The sequence below is a fragment of the Helicoverpa zea genome, chromosome 10 (genome assembly GCF_022581195.2).
Source record: "Helicoverpa zea isolate HzStark_Cry1AcR chromosome 10, ilHelZeax1.1, whole genome shotgun sequence".
Lineage (NCBI taxonomy): Eukaryota > Metazoa > Arthropoda > Insecta > Lepidoptera > Noctuidae > Helicoverpa > Helicoverpa zea.
The window spans coordinates 6,139,050-6,154,649 of record NC_061461.1 but is presented as its reverse complement, the minus strand read 5'-3'; the positions used below and the strand labels follow the sequence as shown (position 1 = coordinate 6,154,649).

At 34.4% G+C, this 15,600-nt stretch overlaps 2 protein-coding genes across 2 annotated transcripts; one reads left to right on the top strand and one right to left on the bottom strand.

The window, feature by feature from the left end:
• Positions 1–74: 74 nt before the first annotated feature.
• LOC124633856 lies at positions 75–10,600 on the bottom strand. Its single transcript, XM_047169221.1, has 6 exons — positions 9,394–10,600; positions 8,495–8,681; positions 5,670–5,871; positions 5,346–5,596; positions 4,738–4,854; positions 75–4,524 (listed from the first exon to the last, which is right to left on the bottom strand). Exons 1-6 carry the CDS (start codon positions 10,123–10,125, stop codon positions 4,430–4,432), a joined length of 1,584 nt encoding a protein of 527 aa, XP_047025177.1. The 5' UTR covers positions 10,126–10,600; the 3' UTR covers positions 75–4,429.
• Positions 10,601–11,131: 531 nt separating this feature from the next.
• Positions 11,132–15,419, top strand: LOC124634001 (peroxisomal N(1)-acetyl-spermine/spermidine oxidase). Its single transcript, XM_047169395.1, has 3 exons — positions 11,132–12,638; positions 12,713–12,833; positions 13,360–15,419. Exons 1-3 carry the CDS (start codon positions 11,281–11,283, stop codon positions 13,546–13,548), a joined length of 1,668 nt encoding a protein of 555 aa, XP_047025351.1. The 5' UTR covers positions 11,132–11,280; the 3' UTR covers positions 13,549–15,419.
• The last annotated feature ends 181 nt before the right edge of the window (positions 15,420–15,600 follow it).

Below are 15,600 nucleotides of genomic sequence, written 5' to 3'. Positions count from 1 at the left end.
AACGACACCAAGTTTGGCGAGAACCATAGTAGTTTTATCAGTAAAAATAAAAACATTAATTTCTAAAATTATACTTATTATCGTAAAATTTTATTCAACATTAATACATTAACATACATTTAAAAATATGTAATAAAGAAAATAATAAAAATTAACATAAGAAAACTTACATAAAAAATATACAAATAACCACAGCCTATTGGATCGCAGACCAGTTTGAGTTTGGTTTGTTATGTAACGAAAATAAAGTACTATTTTATGTGTGGACTATGTACTTACAGGGTACATACAATTTAAAAGGACAATAGGCAAAAATTATTATTCTGAGCTGGTCTTGGAACCAATAACAACCAAATACGTCTCTCATTACTTGAATTTGTTTTTGATATTATTGGTCCTTGTGAACTTGTAGAATACTTTGGCCAATCCTTTAACGGCGACTACGAATAGCATTGATTAAATTTCTGATTCCTTTGAATTTTCAGAGATACCTCGATGTCGAATTCCCTATAAAAAATCTCGCAATGTTCTTTTTATGTCCAGGCAAATGCAATTCTTTATCGATTCTACTATTCGTAGTCCTGAAACGGGAAGCATAGGAATGCTCTCAAAGACTTATGACTGTGTAAAGAATAACATTAACTTTTTCCGATCGTTAAGTGACCTTTAAGAATAAACAGAAATTAAAAATATATTTACAATTAGCCTTAAATAGCAAACGATATAACGATAATATAAACTTGAATATACAATTACATAAATATTTAAATCAGAGTTAAATCTATCAAACTACAACACTATACAAGCAACATGATTGGAGCTCCCGAATTCTTAATATTATTAACTTTAAGACATTTAAGAAAAGCTTATGCCGTCCAAATTGAGGTATTTTTATTACAATGGTATGTATTGTATTACCTAAATATATAGCATTTTTTATGTCCAAAAATTTATTTTATAAAAATATCATGAAACTTTCGTATGTTTCGTAACCTACCACGAAAGAAGGAAAGATAGCGGAGACGCCATAAGGAAAGTAGGTCAGGCGCCTTCTTGTAGGTCAAGCAACGTACGGTAGGCGTGATCAGTTACTAGATGTTCGAGCTCCTGGAAAAATCAAAACCGATCTGTCAAAGATTGGTCTTGACTTATTGGTGATTTTATAATGAAAATAATGGGTGGGTTCCATAGAGGGCGTGTAAGGGCGAAGCTATTAACGTACCCCATCCGTCGAACACCTTGGCGCGCTACTTTCTGAGGAGATTCTGCGTTATGATATCTCCGCTAGTCATTTTGTTCTCCATGTAACCTATCAATATTAAGTATGTGAAGAACAAAAACTAAATTAGAATTTACGAAACAGACTGCTTTTCTTACGCTCATCAGCTGTTCTGAAATTATTCAGAGTGCTCGTACACATCAAATAAAAAAAAAGAGTCGCAAAGCAGTTTTGTGTACAAGCCCTTATACTCCACAAAAAACAATATCCTTAAAATTTTGAATCATTCCAGATTTATCGAAAATAAGGCAGTAGTATTTATGAAAACCAGACACAACTAAGTTACATGGCGACCAAAATCTGGTTCTTGAATATAATATGCTTAAGTATCTAATCTATTTATCTAAATTGACTTAAATGGATGAATTTTAAAATGTTGCTTGATATGAAATATATAATTTTAAAATATTGGCAGCATTCACACCATTTACGCTTGCTGGGTACTGGTTTTCCTTTCACCTCATTTTTTTTTACATTTAGTCCCTGGATAAACTTATCTACTTACATTCAGTGCGTTTTGATGTGAAAACTTCCTTGAAATGGGTACAAAGTATTATAAATATTTTATCTTCTACATACAATCTAGTTATTTTGCAGATCATTCGTGTCGTACCACACGTTTCCACTAGTAAATTAATCAGTTTCAAAATTATATGTTGTGAGCGTTTTCACAATAGCGGATTTTGCCGCAAGTATATGCACACTCAGTTTAGCCTTCACGCGGTACAAAAATCTGTCGCACTTACGCGCTCGTATTTGAGTGTCAGCAATAGAATTAAGCGCGACAGAAAACAGCGAATAATCTCGTTAGTTTGAAAACGCCATAAATTTTGAATCTACTTGTTATTTATTCTGAATTATAAAATTTCATTCAAATAATCTAATATTATTACCAACAATACTTCAAAAATATTGCGTCCAATTGAAAGACTGACTTTTAATACGTATTTTACGTTTTCATGAAGTAGGTAGTGGAAACGGAGTTTTAATTTACTTATATTTTATAAAAAAGCAGTCACATAAAAATATTATTCCAATCTACTAATTAGTTATAAAGTTTATAAGAAGATTAACTCCATTAGAGGCAAGTGATTAAATGTTGTCTTACGCCTATATTATCAACGAGCCTTCTATCGGCAGATTTGATTACTGAAGATAGATTTTGCAATACGTGTTGTGTGACCGAACATTAGGACAAAATCCTGTACTTACATTAAACAAATTAACAAAATTGTCGTTTTGTTCGTAATAAATAACTGGCTTTTATAACAGAATTGTTGCAAAAATCGAGTCAAATGATACAAGCTGATTGCAAATCAACGTTATATTCAGTCATCGTACTACATCACGTATCTATACGTAAATATAAAGTATTATATACCCTTTCCATTTTAATAAGAAATATTAAAAATATGTAGTTATTTTTTACGATTACAGAAAAATATTGAAAATTAGTTATACAATGAATTCAATGCATACATGCTTAACACTAATTGGTGCACTAAAATGTAATGATATTTCTATATTCAAGACTTTTTCAAGAAACATTTATTTAGGTGTTTCCTTGAGTTATTGACATGGCTGTGGATTAACCAACTTAGTGTATTCTTGTGATATGGGGCACATATCATTGTGAAATTTATTCATTCATTATTTACGTTAATTTTGTGAATGTTTACTTAGACAAACAAACCCTTGCCAGCCAAATAATTTTTGGCATTAAAAATGACAGTAATAACTTATTGCGAATATAATTTTCCGATATGTTATAATAACGACTAAAAGTTCATTAACATGTCAATAAGTAAAAAGTATAAAATAGCTAAGCCATCCTTTCTATTTTTAAAATACATTTAAGAATGTATATTGTGCCGTCATATTTACTTACACTATTACACATTTATTATAATAAACATTTACATGATTTTAAATACGGTTTCGTAAACCCATCTAGGTATTTAAATGATAGAATATTTCATACATCTAGGTACTAAAGAAGACGGATCACAATCCTTACAAAATTGCCCTACATCCTATAACAATGGGACGTATCTCAAAAAAAAGACAAAAATGTTTAAAAAAATATGGCATACTCTCTAACTTATTTTTTTTACACCTTCATACGAAAAAATTGCTTTAAAAATATCATTTAATAATATCATTTTTTGATGATTATGGAACCACCTGTGAGGTGTACCCTATCAAACAAAAAAATAATGAAACAAAATATGCCATAAATAATCTTATTAACGATGTTTTCATAACAGCGCCTGAACAATTTTTAAAGCAGTTTTTTAGTATGAAGGTGTAAAAAAATAAGTTAGAGAGTATGCCATATTTTTTACACATTTTTATCTTTTTTTTTTTTGAGATACGTCACATTGTTATAGGACGTGGGGCAATTTTGATCCATCTTCTTTATGGAGAAAACTTGTATAAAACTATAATGATTATTTATGTCATACACATATAAATCACTACTTTCCCATTCAATATAATTACATATTTAAATAGTTGACACACAGCAAAAATGCTTAAGAAAAATAATACAGTGTATAAGTGTTTTTTTTTTCATATGTATTTGCAAACATGTAAAATTAAATAAAGGAATGTAAAAAAGTTATTTGATTTTTCTCACTTATAAAGCACATCTTCATCATAATATACATACATATCGGTAATTCCTGACTAGATTCACTTTTAAATATATACCCAAGTGCACATCACTGTGTGATCCTTAACTGTATTATTTTTCACAAATGGTACACATGTGATTTATTTGTGTAATTTTTTATCATATAAGTAAGCCCTATCAGCGTTTAAATTAACTGAATGCAATTAAGATGCTGTCAGTGTTTACTACTATAATGATGTAAGTTAGCCTTAACGATAACTTATAAAATATAAATGACACTGACACCTAAATCATGGCGTAATCATATAGACGAGGAGTACATTAGTACTCCCCCTAGTTGCCTTGTAAAGCTTCTAATGACTAAATCTACTTCGATACCATACAAAAATAAAATTGTCTTAGACAATAAAGCTTTTATATGATAGACATAAACTCTCTTCTCTAAATAACTTTGGAGGTACATTGAACAGCCTTTCGTTTTTTTACTCACATCTGAATTTGTTTGTGTTTAGTATTTATATGTCATTTAATCCACCATTATTTTGTCCTGCTCTGACTTTATCCAGTACTTTGTTGACGAATTCTGAAGTTTTGCCTGCTATTTTTATCTCTGTAAAAAAATAGATTTTTGTTATCCACAAGATAAGGAATGGCCTTGGTCTGTACATTTGTTTAGCTTTCATGATTAAACTACATTCTGACGAAAGAGCAAGCTACAATAACAAACCAGTGCATACATTATTATCACAATGATAGAAGAACTAATTCAAATCTGATGATAATTTGATTCCAACAATAATTTAAGCATATTTTAAAATTTTACCTGTGGCTGTATTAACTATGCTCGTTACATGTGAGTTCCAGTCAACGTTATTCTGAGAGTTAGTCACTCGGCTGCTCACAACTTGTTTCATTTGTGCTATGCCATTCATAAGACGCCCTGAAGTGAAAATAATAGGGATATAATCACAGCAATCTTGTAATGATGAGGTCTTGCGACATTGGAGGAATAAGTTTTAAATACTTTAAGGATGATTTCCAGTTTCCACCGTTTAGCTATAACAATAACCAAACCCTAACAAGCAGTGTACTTGTCGCGCGCTTTCAATTTATGCATCCGTCAAGAAACGCATAAGTTGAAAGCGCCCTAAGTCGGCGATTTGACTACTTATAACGGTTTGGTTATCATTATAGTTCAATAGTGCAACTTACCATCATGTCTTGTAAATTGCACCTCGAATTAAAAAACACATATGCAATATTGTGAAATAATAGTCCAAAAAGATTACACCATAATGTTAATAGCGAAGGTAACATAACACAGTACATGTTTTGCTTGAAAATAAATTACCGCACCATTATATAAAAGTCACTACTGTTCACAACAAAAACATCTTTAGTTTAGTATCTGAAAAATTAAACATGACTTACTGTGTTCCTGCTCCAAGCCATGTAGCTTTAATTTATTTGCCTCATGTTGTGCCTTTTTCTTCAGTCTGCATGCCCGCGATGCCAATTTATTTTTCTCTTTCCTTGTTTTTGGTCTAACATTGAATGGCAGCTCACTGACAGGTATCATGTCATTTATTACTTTGCCCAAGTTATCTAGTTCTTTACCAATTAAATACAATTTTCTTGGATTTGGAGTAAGATCATTTCCATCTCCTTTCCTGGCTTTTCCGCTGTAAATTATATTAATTTATGAAGACCAATAAAAAAACTTAATTTGAACAGACATAACCAAAAATCTGTTACCTATGTTTAATACCCCTAACACTGCAACTGGGGCTGAATACCGGATCAGTTACTGAATTTAGAACATGTGGGTCCTCAGATTTATTCTTCAGTATAAGTCTCTGACCCTTCGGACCTTTAGCTTGAACATTGTATTGCCAGAAAAATCTCTCTTTCTTTGAACTGTGACGAGACTGTTTGCCTTCTGTTTCATCATTTGACTCTGTAATTAGGATAATTAATAATAATCATAAATTAATTAAGTGACATGTTTATTATCTGCCTACAGCCCCGGATCTAGGGGGGGGCAAGCCGGGGCCTGTGCCCCGGGCGGCAAATTCAGGGGGCGGCAAAATCAGGCGGCTGCCAAATTCACACTTCATAGACCAATGGATAACGTGTTGTAGGTTCAGAGTAGTAGATAGATGGATAACTCATCATTTATTTAACTTTGACCACGGAATAAATAATAGCACAAGTACAGCAATTTCATGGCCATATCAACTTGAGCGATACCCTGCACCACTGCACGAACATTTATTATTCACGAGGCGAAGTTTTAGCAAACTAAAACTGATTAAAAATTATTTGCGATCATCTATGAGCCAGGAACGCTTATCGCATATATTTATTTTTGTTTTAAATCCTACATCACAGATTACTGTAATGGTTAGGTACCTACAGCGCCATCTTAACCGATGATGCAGGGTGTGCGCATGACCCGGGCGCCTTGCTCGGTCTCATGGGCGCCACGGGACGCCCCACCACCAGGAAATTTCGATGAAATTACATTTCGATACTGACAAGCAAAGTTTCTAAAAAAGTCGCATTCGCTTTGTTTGATTGATCATTTTGATTATTTTTTACTTTTAACATCCTCCAACTAAGTGAAAAAATTGTTGCTCGCTACGCTCGCGGCTAAATGACAACGCGGCTGTTTTTCTGATTGTTTATTATTTTTATTGACTCGGTCGTCGGTCATTGATTCAGTCTCTAATCACGTTTTCTTTTTATTTGTACATAATTCCCAGTTTAATTTGTGAGTCTTCAAACAAATAATTTAAAAAAATTCGCGCTCGCTACGCTCGCAGCTACTTGTTGCTTTACAATGTCCTTTATCAGGTACTTTTGTGTCGCGGGCTCAAAAAATTTCGCAATATTATACATGCATTGCCTCAATGACTTCATAAGTCAAGTCCACACTGCCTTAACTTTTATAAGTCAAATGCAGTAGCGGCGTAAGCGGGGGGCGGAAGGGGCGGTCCGCCCCGGGTACCACATCTCGGGGGGTGCCATCTTGGTCGACACATATCTGCATGACCAGGATGGCGCGGGCAGAAGGGACAAGTCACATTCTTATCTGCGAAGCCTAGGTTCACTACCATTTACTGTTTCATTTTATTTATATTCAAATTTTAAAGAAAACTACGACAGAGCATGCGCGAGACATCGAGGCGGTCACCCCTCTCAGTCCGACTGTCACCCCTCTCTTATTTGTTTGCTTTATCTGATTACTTAAATTAATTCCTCAAAGTTAGAAAAAAAAATCCGCTCGCTTCGCTCGCGGTTCTTTCTTAATTTCTATTTTGTTCTGCCCTTGCTTTTTGAGTACTCAATCTAACAAAAATTTAAAGCACCGAAGTAGCAAAAACAACTGACGCTCGCTTCAGTCACGGTTTCTTTTTATTTGTGCTTAATTCAGAGTTAAATTACAGTCCTCAAAAGTAACAATTAAAAAAATTCACTTTACAGTGGTTATTTTTAAGTTGTTTAGGCGCTATTTGTAAGCGGAGGTGGAGGACTTTGGTATCCCACATCCAAACAATTTTGCGCAGCTGCCTCACTTTCCGGTGGTTTTTTTTTTTCAAACTTGTTTGAGTACTTTTGTGTTCCAAAACTCAAAAATTTCGCGCTCGCTACGCTCGCGGCTTCTTCACTGTACAGTGCTTTTTTTCAAACTTGTTTGGGTACTTTTGTGTTAACAAGCTCAAAAATTTCGCACTCGCTATGCTTGCGGATTCATTTACCGTTTTTTTTTTTTAAATTGGGATCTTTTGTGTCCTACATCTCGAACATTTCTGGGGCTCACTGTAGGTTTTTTTTACTACGTGATTATATTCTGTCGTTTTTTTTGGGGAGGTGGGGGATGCTCGATAAGTAGTCCGCCCCGGGTGCCACCCGATGCTACGCCGCCACTGGTCAAATGTAGTAAAAAATATATATTTATGGAGTCCTCAAAAACAAAAAAGTTTGCTTGCTGCTTATTACAGCGCTTTTTTAAACTAATTAACTTTTTGTGTCCCAAATGAAAAAATTTGCGCGCTCGCTTCGCTCGCGCTGCTTTTTACAATTACATCGTTCTGTCTCGACTTTCATAACTTAGACCGCCAACAGTTTGAGCCTACAATGAATTGGACAAATTTTTTGAAGTCCTTTACCTACCAAATAGTGCACTTCATTCGAACGTTCTTATTTATATTCCTTGTAACTACTCTAAGTACTTCAATACATAGGTGGCGCTTGGGTGACGATTGCACCCAGGCGCTTGGGTGATGATTGCACCTAGGCGCTACATGAGCTAGAGACGCCCCTGCCTGCCTACATATTGATAGCTAAAATTATATGGATGATAAAGGTGAAAATAAACATAAGTAGGTAGGCGGGGCGGCATTTTACAGATTTTGCCCCGCCTAAAAAAAATTGAAGATCCGGGGCTGTCTGCCTAGCCTTTTCCCAACCATGTTGGGGTCAGCTTCCAGTCTAACTAGATGTAGGTGAGAACACGTGTCTATCAAATAATTCAATAAGCATGTTTATGAATTAGTGAAATAACTCTTATGACTTACCATCAGAAGATAAATCTTCATATCTGTCACTATCTTCATCTGTCTCAACGTCACGGTCCTCTTCATCTTGTGAGAAGTCAACGGTGCCAGGACTGAGAAGCCCTCCAGAAAGGGATGATGCAGACCCTGCTTCAGCCAATGAGCTTGTAGACAGCAGATGTTTACGGGGCTCTCTACGCTGCCAGATCTAAAAATGATCATATTTATAAGTTATATTATACCCATTGGCTTCGTTTAATGTTATCATGACGTTGATCCACTGTTGAACATTATATCGGGTGAGTCGTTCACAATCACATTAAATGATATGCGTTAATATACTAGTTAACATATGTCGATTAACACAAACAAAAAAGAAAAATACGTAAAAATAAAAAAATTAATGGTTCAAACAAAATAAAAAGAATAAAAATGTGCGAAAATTAGAACACCATATAAACGTCAGTCACTAAAAACAACTGAAATTCTCCCTGAAAACTGACAGCTGTCAACTGATCAAAACATTCGATACTCCTAACTTTATCTCTGCTTTACACATGATGTTGTAAATTATAAAAACGAAAAATGTAGGAGACATTTTGGCTAAGCCACTGGATGAATTAGTTAATTTTTCTTACAATTCGCCATAGAATAACATAAAGTATATGCGATAGGATTTAATGTAATTGTGAATGACACACTCTGTATTACACCATTGAGTGTTTTGCTAATTTACTATCAATTCAGATAATTTCTTGAAAACAGACAATTACTGAACCTTACAAATACACTGGGTTTTAACTTATTATGTAAGATTACTTCAATGTTTTAAATTCTGTATTAAAATTTTATAGGAGATTTTTTTGTTGTATATTATCACAAATTATTGCAAATAAAATAATCTGTGCATATCAACTAACCTGTTCCATGGTGAGGTGTGTAGGTGCAGATGAAGAGAGTTGAGTTTGCTGAGGTTTTACACTTGTTGGGTAAGGGGGCAGCACAGTGGACGCTGGGACTGACTGCCCTAGAGCTATCTCACCGCTGTACCCATCCATCCTCAGCAGCAATTCTGGCAACTGGTTCATAGGCTGAGCAAAACTTGATGAAGCTGAGCTATGTTGACTTGCAGGTGAAAATGCTAGCTGGGCACGACTATAAGGACTGCAAGGGCTCTCTGAAGGCATTATGTTATTCGGCTGAATTGTGATCGGGCCACGGCGTGAACCACTCATTGCTCCACCAATCTGTATGCAATAACCACTCTCTTCAGGTAGTAAAAGATCATCAAAATTCAAATCCTCCAATAATGTATCTGGATTTGCATTTAACTCAGCCAGTGTAGGTCCGCCTATAAGATCAGCTTTATCAACTTGAAAAATATCCTCATCATCCATTTTAAAACTATCCACTTTAGATGTGCTGTCAGTTTCAAACACCAGCTTGTTGTATGATAAATTGGACATATTGTAGGAGCCAACCAGATTGTCTTGTAGACACAAATCGAGCTCAGTGTTGAAGTCCCCTATATCAAAACGGCGCTGCGGTATGGGCACAGAAGCTGACATCGTGCCCATCTCTATCGGCGACTCCTGTTTAATCTCTACACCTGGCTCGAGAAGAAAATCATGTGTGTAAATAGAATCCGACATCGCACGTGTTTGTGACCAGTGACCTTGACGTATAATAGTCTTGTTGATAGAGATTGGCGCACGCGTCTTACGTCTCTATCGATTTATTCTCAGCGAAACCCACGTGTTGTGATTATTTCCCCAGTCCTATTCTCTAACAAAATCTAATAAGAAATTCGTAATTAACTTATCGTATCTTTTAATCTTATATACTTTTAAATATCTCATCCTTCAGTTACATAACTGTAACAAAACACAACCCTCTAAACAAAATTTGTAAGCAACACTTGATATTCACAATGACTTTCGATATCGAAATTAGACAAACAATAGTCTCGATCAAATAAGAAGCTTCACCGTGAATTGTTCCAATAACACTTGTTATTTGAGTTTCACACTGTATCAGTAATGAAATTCAAGATGATTTCACTAAATTCAATTGATAGAATAGCCACAATAACAAAAACACTGCTGAGCTATACGAAGTAAACAAAGATTTTATTATTATTATTCAGCAAATTCAAAGGTCATTGAAGCGAGAAAACCTTATACGATATTTAGAAGTGTGAAAGAGATATATGGTTTTCTTTCAAATTCTAGCGAGACGGAAGTGGAAAGGATCCGCGAGCTAGGGACGATTTTCTTACTATTTTGTTTGTCTATGGTAATATAATTCGACTCTATTTTTGGAAGGCTTTTTAAATGAAATGTTATCGTGTACAATTTAGTCGAAAGTCTTGTTTTTCTTGTAATGACTTAAACATTAAATTAAAACTCAATAATATTTGTTTTGTTTTAACCAAACGTTTTCTTTGACTGAAGTATTATATGCTTCTACTCGACTCTTGATAGAGAAACTAAATATAAAAATACGGACTAAAAGTTAGAAAATCAGGTAAGATTTGAGAAGAGAAAAGATTTGCGAACAATAATTGAAATAAATTATAGCAGTTAAAAGATAAATTACATACTTCGTCAAGTAGGTCATTAAGGACTAGAATAAGAATGGACTGAATGGTTGGATGAGCAAAAAACTTCATGATGCACCACAGAGCTTAATTTTTTTTCTGTGAAGGTCTGAAGGACAAAGATGAAAGATGTCGTAACCAGCTGAACGTCAAAAGTGCAGTGACAATACTGACAAAATAATACAAGTATTATTCAATTTTCAATATTATGGGCGACGAAAACTTAAATTCTAGTAAAAAATGTGATACCAATAAGTGTAATATCCTTATTATTGGAGCCGGCATGGCTGGCTTGTCTGCCGCCAATTATCTTCATAAAAATGGCATGGAAGACTTTATAATTTTAGAAGCTAGAAAACGTATCGGTGGTCGTATCATTTCCATACCTATGAAAAATCAGAATGTAGAGCTGGGAGCCAATTGGATTCATGGAGTACTAGGTAATCCAATTTTTGAAATAGCAATGGCTAACAACCTTGTAAATATTATAAACATACCTAAACCCCATAAGGTTATAGCAGCAACAGAGGATGGGAAGCAGGTACCTTTTGGAGTACTTCACGAGATACACGAAGCTTATGTGTGCTTTCTACGGCGATGCGAGGAGTACTTCCTCTGTCAATATTTACCGCCTCCAGACATCCACAGTGTCGGTGAACACATCAATTTAGAAGCCACCATATATCTAGAACGTCTACCATCGTCGGAAGAGAAAAAGTTACGAAGATTAATATTTGATTGTCTACTGAAAAGAGAAACATGTATATCTGGTTGTAATAGCATGGATGAGATAGATCTCCTGGAGTTGGGAAGCTACACTGAGCTACAAGGTGGAAATATCATGATACCATCAGGCTATAGCTCTATATTAGAACCACTCACAAAAAATATTGCTCCTGACAAAATACTAAAAGATCATGCTGTGAAAAAGATAATTTGGGATTCAAATGAGCATAGCTCACAGAGACCTCTTGAGGACTTAGGTGAAGAATCTGAAGACTCTGACCAGACAGTCATTGAAGACATTTCTAAATCATCATCTGACAAGACTATGAATCCTGGTGAAGGCACCTCCTTCACAGACGTCACACGAAAACCAAAGAAAAAGTTCCCTAACTATGTTGAAGTAATATGTGAGAATGGAAATTCTTACTATGCTAATCATGTGATATGTACTATTCCCCTGGGTGTTCTAAAAGACAATGCTACCAATTTGTTTGAACCCTCTTTACCACAATATAAGATGGAATCACTGGAAAGATTATTATTTAGTACTGTAGATAAAATTTTCTTAGAATATGATAGACCATTTCTAAATCCTGAAATCACGGAGATTATGTTACTTTGGGAGAATACAACTACTCCTGAAGATATATCAGATTCATGGTATAAGAAGATATACTCATTTAGCAAAGTATCAGAAACCCTGTTACTAGGCTGGCTGTCAGGGAAGGAAGCTGACTATATGGAAACTCTTTCCAATGAGGAAATCTCTACTACTTGCACAAAAATTCTGAGAAAATTCTTAAATGATCCATTTATTCCTGAACCTCAGAAATGTGTTTGGTTAGTGTTTTACTAAATTAAATCTGATTTCTGTGTTACTATTGTTTATTTGATAAATGATTGTTAAATTTCAGCACAAGTTGGAGGAAGCAGCCGTTTACGAGAGGATCATATACTGCAATAGGTGTGGGGGCTAGTCAGAGTGATATTGAAAGTTTAGCTCAACCCCTGTTCAGAAATGTACATGATAAAAAGGTGAATCTTAGTTATTCTTACAGCACTCAAGATATTTTTCATGGATTCCTGTCATAAAATAAATGATTTAATAATAATATTTAATATAATACATGTTCTAACATAAATGGAACTGTGGAATAGCTAAAAAGGAAAATATTGCTGATGAATTATTATATGTATGTAAGTACTTAGCTAAAAAGTAAATGGAAATAATTTTCCAAAAATTCTATCTACATCTTTTATCACTTATTTGTAACATTCCTATCTCAGATAACATTATAAGCAAAAAATATTTTTAGGTAGGTTCAATCTGTCTAGTACTTAGATAAGCAATGATAAATAATTGCTAATTCACTTAAGTAGTGTGTAAAATTTTAGAGGATGAGAGAGACATTATTTATATAGTGACACTACCCATTTCACGAGGTTTCACCCGCATCCCAGGGGCCACGGCTATTGTTTGATCTTTGAATCTTTGATAGGTGTCATACCAACTATGTTACAAACATGATGTGCTTAAAAATGTTTTCGAATATAATTTCAGCCTGTTCTGCTCTTTGCTGGAGAGCACACACACAGCAACTTCTACTCGACTGCGCATGGTGCGTATTTATCCGGCCAAGCGGCGGCGCGGCGGTTACTGGCCCCAGACGAACCAGAAGAGAACTTCCTTGAGTGCCCCGGATCAGCTGACCTGAGTTCATGGATACAAGGAATACAGCTTGAGGGCTAGTAATAATACAATGGTATGTAGACATGCTTCATATGCACAGTGCCTAGGTACAATATACTCTCATTGTATTTATCCATTATACATAATTACATGACAGAGGCTTGGCCCATTTTACTCGTAGGAATTGTGATTTTGTTTAATACTGCTGTTATTAGGCAATAGTTTGCTGTTATTATATAGGTAGAAATTTTTCCACCATGAAAATTTTAGTGGATTTATATTATTTATTTCATGTATTAAAACTATGTAATTTATTGTAACAAAGTAAAATTGTATGTCTGCTCTCTTTATAGTTCTAAACTTTTGCTTGGGTATATCTCTGGAACATATAAAATGGGTGCAGAGAGAAATAAAATATTAATGAAGTCTTTAAAGCAAAGTAGGGCATTAATTCATACAACATAATAAATTATGGAAATCATTTGAAAGATGGTCTAAAGGTACAAATGCACAACATTAAATAGTGTATTATGTAATTTGAACAGTTGGATTGATTAATCTACGTGTTGTAATTCATACACCAATGCATAAATATTTTTTTTGTTGACAAGAAAAAGGATGTTGTCATGATTTTATTTTTATGTCGATTTGTTTTTTATCAAATGGTCGCATAAATTATTAAGAATAATGATTAATTAGTGTACAATTAATGAAATAAATATTTATTGTGAAGCATGGTTACCGAAATTTGTTAAGATGACTATAAATTGCCTCAATTTAATTTGTTTTCATACTGATAACTTCTGGATATGGTTGAGATTACATTTAAATCAAATTAATTTGTGTTAATGTTTCTGTTCTTGTTATTCAATAATCATGCTAAGAAGATCAAGAAGACTCGCCTGATATAATTTTCTTCTCCTCTGGAAAAGAACTATAAATACCAACAAATGGGATAAGAATAAAGTTCCAAAAATATTATTCAGTTGAGTTCTGCCACCTCACAGCACAGATCCTTCTTTTTGAGACATACATTTATGTAACCTGTACCTTATATGCTACCTTTCAGTACAGTCATTCTTGAACGACTTTACTGACTTTAAGAGCACAGTAATAGTAAATATTATTGCCGTGTTAAGGGTGTTATTATTACATGATTACACTCGCCAAAATCTTGGCTCAATGTACTGTCAGCAGCAAAAGTCTAACTACATCAAATTACGGGGTATAGTGATTGACCAAATGCAAGCATAAAAATCAAAATGTCTGCAATATTATGGGCAATTTCATTGACTAATTAGTAATACTGAAAATTGAAAAAGCAAACTTGGATTAAGATATTATTTGGAAGTGTAGGTAATATAGTTCTCACAAAACTCAATGGCGGCTCACAAATTGCGAGTCGCTATTTAATTTTCTTGCACAAGTACCTACGCGCATTTGGCTCACGCCCTTCGCGCTCCACCTTAAGTTAAACTTGTTTTACGCGAAGACGTAGTTTGACGATAACAATATCACCACCATACCAAATAAACCCTAGTAGAGTAGTTTAAGAGCGCTTTTAACAAGCGGGTATTCCGCGCGGCAACAAATTTTGAAGCCAGGCGTAAATGCCACTACCTATTGTAGGCCTAGAAAAACAAATTTAGACTTTCTTTAGGATCTCGATATCCATGGCATAATTAATTTTGTTTAATCCTAGAAGTTTACATTTCTGTTTCTGATGTAGGTACCTACCTATAATGTAAAAAAATGGTTTAATTTGTTGACGTCCCTTGCCGTTATTCGTGGCTAACGCGTCGTTCTTGTCGACTTTAGCCGATAAGTTTTATAATTCGGCTGTTATCGAAAGAATAGGATTAAATGAACTTTACCTTCAAATATTAGAACTCTTTTCAATATTTTTGTTTATTAAAGCCCAGTTCTAAATATGAATTAGTTTGGATTTGAAACATACCAATGCAAAACCAAATTACTGACACATTATTAAGAAACTAAACCTGCGCCTTGAAATAAGTAGTTTTTCTGAAAGGCAGTTCTATCTCAAAGGACCATGGGCAAAAATGTATGAAGCCTGGGCTCACCCACCAACAGAGATGAGACCACTTTGAA